The sequence below is a fragment of the Pteropus alecto genome, unplaced genomic scaffold (genome assembly GCF_000325575.1).
Source record: "Pteropus alecto unplaced genomic scaffold, ASM32557v1 scaffold131, whole genome shotgun sequence".
Taxonomy (NCBI): Eukaryota; Metazoa; Chordata; class Mammalia; order Chiroptera; family Pteropodidae; genus Pteropus; species Pteropus alecto.
Genome location: NW_006434709.1, coordinates 20,330,484 through 20,338,634, shown reverse-complemented (window position 1 = coordinate 20,338,634; position 8,151 = coordinate 20,330,484). Strand labels below are relative to the sequence as shown.

The 8,151-nt window shown below is 35.5% G+C and overlaps 1 protein-coding gene across 2 annotated transcripts in view; it reads right to left on the bottom strand.

Annotated features, from left to right (window-relative positions):
• SRBD1 (S1 RNA binding domain 1) overlaps window positions 1-8,151 on the bottom strand; it is a 185,224-nt gene that overhangs the window by 160,499 nt on the left and 16,574 nt on the right. For both annotated transcript variants that reach the window (XM_006909626.3, XM_015587611.2), the window contains exons 5-6: window positions 3,169-3,335; window positions 288-405 (exon numbers count right to left, since the gene is read on the bottom strand). In XM_006909626.3, the coding sequence (XP_006909688.1) occupies window positions 288-405; window positions 3,169-3,335 (285 nt within the window). The remainder of the gene's footprint in view (window positions 1-287; window positions 406-3,168; window positions 3,336-8,151) is intronic.

Below are 8,151 nucleotides of genomic sequence, written 5' to 3'. Positions count from 1 at the left end.
TCAGCATTCTCGATTAAGCTTCACACTTCTACAACCTACTCTCCTTTTTCTCTATTTGACTGGGAATTCCTTGAAGACAAGGCCTATGTATTATTCATCTTTGTAAACCCAAGTGCCTAGCACAGATAAGCATCTGATAGTTATTGAATAAAAAATAAATGTTATCTTTAACTAAATAACGATAACAAACAACTTTAGCTTTTTAGTTCCAGGTCCTCTTTAACTGTAAGTAGACCCAAATCATAATATACTCAGGTTCACATTAAAAGATAAAAAGGGCTGCTTACCACATGTTCTAGTTCTTCAGAACTCTTACAGTTCAGCAAAGCTTTTAACAAGCATTCAGACATCTTCCCCTCCTTCTTAATTTTCTGAATTGTACTACGAATCTTCTTTGCAACAGCCCTGAAAATAAAAACTTTTGTAATATACAATACCTATATATCAAAACTTTCTCTTAGAAGCTATCTCAAACTTACAGAAAAGTTGCAGGTAAAGAAAACTTTTTTCCCCTCTGAACCATTTGAAAATAAGTTGCCATCACCTCCAAGTGTTTTAACGTGCATTTTCTAGAAGAAAGAATCTTCTCCTACATAATACAACCATCAAAATCAAGTAATTAATATTGACATGTTACTATCATCTAATTTTCAGACCTCAGCATATATGTTTCACCAATTATTCCAATAATGTCTTTCATAGTGATCTCAGTTTAAGAATCATGGGTTGTATGTTAATTGCTAGTGGGTATCACTGCTCAGGAAGAGTACACATAGCACCCATAATGGTTTCACTAGAAAAAAACAGGATTTCATAGAGAAAAAGCTGATTCTGGGTACCAATGTACAGGGATTAATGCACAGGTAGGGGCAAGGGCAGGGGCAGAGCACAGTTATTCTACCACTTTATGATGTTTTTCACTGTGAATATGCAATCCTACTGTTTAATGCCTCTCCTATTTCATTACCTGTTCCTATTTATAGGATCTGCTTAATAATAGTATTGTTTAAATTATGGGCAAAAGATAGAGATGTAATATGAATTATTAAAAATAATTAATGAAAACAAAATCTACTTATCAAAAAAAAACTAAAGGCAGAAGATTGTAAATTATAGAGGAAGAATATGCAGTCCTTAGATTACAACCTGTGTCTTTTATAGTCCCAGTAACCTAAGACTGTTATTAGGGACTGAAGCCTACCAGGGTCATTTGACAAAAGGTCAATGTCTTATTGGCTTGCATATAAGAAGAGAGGCGTCTTTAGAGAACACAGAGGAAATTTTTCTTGCTATCCATTATCATATTCTTTAATTCACTTTAACAGTGACCAGCAGTAAGAAATATATTTTACCTTGCAACCCAGTATATATACGCATATGCACACATATATATATATAATTGAAAGTTTCATGAAACAATATTTACCTTTAGCATACAAACTGTACTCATATATTTTCTATTCTCTATTTCATATTTTTTAAGTATTAATAAGCTACTAAATTGGTTTTATTACTCATTTATGGGTAGTAATTAACAGATTGAAAGCCAATGCTCTAGATTTAAAAATGACAAGGTTAAGAAAAGAGATCTCATTATCAAAAAGAAATCTCTATATGACATAAAAAGATCTTCTAAGCTGCAATAAATGCCTCCATTTCCTTCAAGAAACATTCCTCAACTCATATAAGAATGGAGCTTTCTTTCAGTAGAAGTGTTTTTTATTTAAAAAAAAAAGGAAAATAACAATAAAATAATAATAATAATTGTGACATAAAGCTTCTATATGTCCCCACACATAAATATTATTGGGATACCTTAAACTTTTTAAAATTAACTATTCTTGCCTGTTTGTAACACTTCCTCAATTTCGGATCTCAAAACCCTGAGATTTTCTTCATTACCTAATCCTCAAACAAACAAAATTTACTTCAGAAAATGCAAACTGGTGGCCTTCCAGATGCGGCCTGTAGATGGTTTTGTTTGGCTCAGAAGTTTCAAAATCTTGATTACCAATTTCTTTTCGAAAACAGGAAGGTCCCACAAACTGAGTGGACAATACTGCACGTCAGTAATCTGCTGGAGATAAGCAGAGGCTGCCCCCTTATACAGGGCTTGTGATCTCCAGTTCTTACCTCTTGCTGCTTGATTATACTAGCTTGGTCCTAGAAGATCTGAATCTGAGACCACTTGATTAGCTAGTCATTTATACTTCTGGGTTGGCTAACTGATTTTGCTTCTCAATGAAATATAACTCTTCACATATTAACGTTTCAATTCTCTTGGCATTAAAAGAACTTCAACAAAAGGGGTGGAAAAGTTAGTGAGGTGCAAGTTCCCCCAAATCACAGGAAGCCTATTAGGCTGTTGTAAAAATAACTGGTAAAACTTCTAGAATGGCTTGATAGTAGTATTATATCCAATTTTAAACAGATCCTTTTTGTAGACTTGAAGAACACAAGTTAACATGGCACCTGGCATGTACGAGACAAGCAATAAATGCATGAATGGTGAACAGTGTTTTTATAAACTTTGCTAATTTAGTTTTATAGTCTTTATAGTTTCTATATGTGTATTTCTAAGTTATTACAATAAGTCCGGAGGCATAATTTTTTTAAAGGGTACTTTCCAATCTACGATCATACAAAATCTATAATCCACTAATGTAAAAGTACCATCCCCTTTAAAAAAAAAAAAGAAATATACATATTTCTTGCTAAACTCTGTACTGTTAAAGAACTCTCCATTAAGGGACTTTATAGTATTAAGAAGGCAGTTTTATGCAAACTGTTGAAGATTTAGACTAAAATGTATTTTTCTGAGTTTCCAGCTGGCAGTCCTAATTTTGCCATCATACACAGTCCTCTATGAGAGAAGATGACCGTCAAACTCTCGGGCACAGACTTTCACTGTGAACCACCTTTTCACTGATACATGCCCAAGCTATGCATAAACATACCAGCAGAGGGACTCTGTACACCCTTAAATAAGTCAAATAGAGCTGACTTCCTCTGGCAGAATAGGACCAAATCTAGATAACAATAACTCAAAAAAAAACCAAACACTGAAACTGTGGAAATATATTGTCATTCATTTCTTCACTGTTTTTCCTCATTGGCTCACATACCCTTTCTCCTTATACTAGGCTCATCCCTTTCCAGATTTCTTACCGGAGCTCCTCTAGGGCTTGTTGAACTTCTCTCAAGGAATCTGCATCAAGGTTATTAATGAGCTCTTTTCGATAACGTATGATGAATGGAATTGTGTTATCATCATCAAAGAGACGAATGATGTTGGCACAAACCCAAGGTTCAATATTAGTTCTTTCAGATAAAACCTGAAATTAAGAACACTTAGTGACTTAAAATCCTGAAAATTAAATACCTATAACATAGAGTTTATTATACAGCACCTCATTAAGTTCTCCAGGCACTTAGAAACTACTTGCTGTGGTTTAAAAAAAAAGAAGAAAACTACAGAAGATACATATACAGATTGACAATCATAAAATAGCCATTTCACTAATTTAATAAAATCCAACCAAAACCACTCTGTGTCATTCATATTTTATAGGACTCATTGAGATATGCACTTTTTACACCCAGATTGGCCGCAAATATCAAAGAGTTGGTAACTCACTATGTTGGCATGAGTGATGCTGAAAAAGACACTTTCAATCATTGCTAGTGAGAAAGTACAATGGAACAACCTCTGGAGGAAGAGGATTTTGACATCTATCAATATTTACAATATATAAAGTCTTTGATCCAGCAATTCCATTCCTGGGAATTTATCCTGATATGTTTATTCCTCAGGAAAAGAATATTATTATAGCAATTTTGGGAAGAACTGTTTCCAGCATAGTAAAAGTCTACAAAACCTAAGTCTATAATGGGGAACTGGTAAATAAATTAGGATATGCCCAGAGAGTAGAATACAATGCTACTACTCTTACATGAACTGATATGAAATGATTCACAAGAACTGGGAACATGGCTTACTTTTGGGTAAGGTACTTGGTTGGCTAAGAGTTAGGATAGAAAGATCCTTCTGTATCTTTCAAATTTTCTATCAAACACATGTAGTACTACATATTCAAAATAGTTAATTCTTTAATAAAACAAGTCTATAGGTTTCAGCAAAATGTACACGTAAACGGAAAAGTTTAAAGAAGTCAGGGTGGAGAATAGAGATATACAATTTCAGTAACTGTTCGCAAAGCCTAAGTAGATTTTTCAAAGTAAAACACAAAATGTTAAGTTTTATTATTGTTACTTCAATATTGATATGCAAAATCTGCCAAAAATGGAAGGAAATAAATAGAAAAATGACTAAAGAATTATCATAATCAACTGGTTAACAAAATTGTCAATATATAAAATAGACTGAATTTCAAAACTACAGATGAAATAAATGGCTGAACTCCAGAGACCATTGAGGATACTCTCATTCCTCTGGGCATCTTAAATCCTGAGGCCCTCATCTTATCACCCATTCCTATGGGTTAATATCAACTCTCTGGCAAAGATGTCAACCTCGCATCTCCAGCCCGGGCTCTCTTCTGCAGGAGTCCAGACTCATTTAGCCAATTACTTGACATATTCTCCTGAAAACTTAATGGGCACCTCAAATCTTGCATTTGCAAAATGATCTTCCTCTCAAACTTATTCCACCTCCAGTTAACCCTTATTATGTCCATTGAAAGAGCAGTTGAAACCAGAACTCTAAGAGTCTTTAACTCTTTCATCTCCTTCATCTATTAAATCCACTCCATCATAAGAACGTCAACTCTTATTGCAAAATATTTCTTTAGTCTATTACTGCTCTTCATTTCTTCTTCCCCAACTCCAAGTCTAGTTCAAGCTTGGATTACTACGATAACCTTTAACTATTCTTCTTGCATCCACTCCAATCTCATCTGTTGTAATCCCTCCATAAAGTAACGAGAGTGAAGTTCCACAATGTGGACTGGATCATGTCACTTGACTAGTCAAAACCTTTCAATGATTTCCCATTGCATTTAGAATCCAAACTCCTTACCATGACCCCCCAAAATCGACCTCCCTCTCCAACCTCATCTTATCCAGTCTTACCTTCCTTAAAAGCCAGCCCCACTGGCCTGATCTCAGTTCCTAGAACAAGCCCAGTTGTTTTCCTCCTGAGGCCTTATGAGGCTGCTCCCTCATTCGGAAATGCTCCTCTTTCTTGATATCTTCCCTGACTCCTATAAAATCAAACTCAGCATTTTCTCCCTCAAACCTGTACCTCTTTCTAGTTCCTATTCCAGTCAACATCATCATCTTCTACCACAGAAACTTTCAGGGATATTGTACTTATCTCCTCCAACAATACCTCCCCATATGAAGGAGCTATGTGGCTTGAGAGCACTTGACCTCAACCACTTCCATAGCATTTTGCTCAAGTAACCAGTTGTTTTAGATTTAACAACTGTCAGTGTGGCCAGAGAAATTAGTCTAGTCATCAAGAAGCTCAAGATCTAGGCTGGAACTCTGGACCAAGGTACGATTTCTTCCCCTGGAGAAATACGGGTTGTACGCAGAATCTTGAAGCTGAGGATAGTAGTGCTAAAATAATCATAGAGAGACTGTTTCAGTATACTGACAGAACTTTCCTGTTACATAGGTCAGGAAACCTTTATTGTTTAAGCTAAGTTCAATTTTGGTTTTCTCTTATTGCAACCAAAAACACTCTAATCAATGTCCTCAGTGTCACTGTGTGTTCTCTATCATGCCCATCTAATCTGTCCCCAAAGAAGCAAAACGAACTTCTAAACTGTCCATTCCTTCCCCTGGAGCTCCCTTTCTGCTAATATCATCTTTTTCTTTTGTTTTTTAATCTGAACCACAGAGTAGTTTTTTTGTTCTCTATGCCTCCTATCAAAGCTGTCTGCATTACTACTGACTGTATTTCTAAAACACAGGTATAATAAGTCCTTTGCTTTTTTCTCTTTTTCTTCTTTGGAACATAAGCTCCAATGACTCTCATTTACCTACTGGTCAAAGTCCAACCACGGTAGCACAGTTTTAAAATGCCTTCCCAAAGTTGGTCTCAACTTCACTGTACTCAAGGAGTTATCAATCTAAAAGGGAAGATAAGTCTTAATGCAAACAAGTACAAATAAAACAGTATGTGCTAGGTAATAAGTGGTATAACGTTTTCAGAGATGAGAAAGATCTCCCTGGGGTAATCAAGGATGGCTTGCTGCAAGGGTAGCATTTCAGCTCATCCTTGAAAAATAGGCCAAATTTTGAAAGACAGATATGAGTGAAAACAACCAAAATGCTCATCATTTTGGAACTGGGTGATTGTTAGAGCAACCCATGAGCATCAACTACCATAAACTAGATTAGCTATTATTAATTGAAAAAGGCCCAAGACAGCTAGGACTCCAGACCCACATTTGGATAGAACTAGGTCCTGACAAATACAGAAGCATCATACATGTTAATGGAGTATATGCTGAGGCTTATGCAAATTTGCTCCTTGAAATTCAGAATAACAAAACTACATATAAGCAATCATTTTGGGCCTCAACATCATCCAATTTCTTCTATCTTAATTTAGCCAAACATTTAATTCATATTATATGCCAATAACCATACCAAGCCAGTGATAATCAAAATGTAAAAAAACAAATCCCTCTTCCTGAGGAGCTTACAAGCTAACAAGAGAAAGACAGATGATAGGAAGACAGTTAATATACAGTGTGATTTGGACTCTAAGAGAAGCATATATTGATTGTTTTAAGAGCACAGGGGAGAAACAACTAACTCTAAAGCAATGGAAAAGCAACAAGATATGAAGGCTACCTCCGGGCAATTCCAAAACGAGAGACTAGCATATCAAAAGCAACTGATGAGAAACCACGGCAGTTTTTAGAGGTGGTATCTGTTCAGTAACACTAAAACATATAAAGGGTATGAAGGAAAATTCCAGGGTATTGGTAATGTTCTGTTTCTTGATTTGGAAGCTGGATACATGATGCCATTTTTAAACATTCATAAACTATACACTTCACTACAATTTTCTCTATATGTACTTCAAAACAGTTTAAAAAAACAATACTACCAGTTAAATTTTAGTAACAAAGAATGTCAATAGAACTTCTTTTACTTAAGCCCTCCTGGAACAAACAGGTTAACCTAATGGGTGATGCTGTGCTTATACGCAGAACTACAGAGAAAAAAGCTGAGATACTCATTCTTTCCTGTCTCACTTTTTCCCCCTATTTTGTCATCCCACGGTCTTCTTCATACATGTAATACATCATCCCTTGCAAGAAAGTAGAAAACAGGTAATAAAAGGGTTTCGCTTGCTCTCCCTCCTTAATTTAGAAACCTTTACTAAGATATTATATATGGCTACTCCACTCCCTTATTCCCACCATCCCTCAAAATTAAAGAGACTGTATAACAGCAATCACCTCTTTGGAGCATTTGATTTTCTCAAAAACTGCTTGTAGCTAGCCACCTCTTTAAATTTTTATAAAGGTCACTCACCACATATTTGCATAATAATATGTACTTTAACAAAAACTAGTTTCTGATGGCAACCATACATTTGTAGTTTGGGGGGACAGGGCTGAAAAGGAGTAGGTTGCTTTGGGTCAGTGATCTCTAATCTTTGTGATTAGTAAATGAATGTTAGTACATGTTTATATGTGAAGTCTATACATAAATCAAGTACTGGTAACGTACTTTTCCTTCCTTAAACAAGACAGAGATGTTCCTGAAAAAGCAATGAACTTTTCAGAGTTGAGAAACATACCTCAAAGAGAAAAAAACAAAGGATCAGGTGTCATGGTAGGCAGAGTTCATAGGGATCATCACACAAAATAAAAGAAATAAAAATGACATTTCCCACACATTCAATTAGTAATCATAATTTCTATACAATTAATTTCCATTGACCATTCCTTACTAACTAGGTACTTTTCAGGATTTACCCCAAAGAACTTGGACATACATTTGGTTTCATGGCAGATAATATGCATATTACAGTCATTTCATTGGGTCTAGTCCTCAACCAAATGTTCAAGGTCTTCCTGACTGTCTGATGTGGCATTGCTGACATTGTTCTTCTCAGTCCCCTTTTCCCCAACAACTGCCCCTTTTCTCAACGGTTTGTGGAAG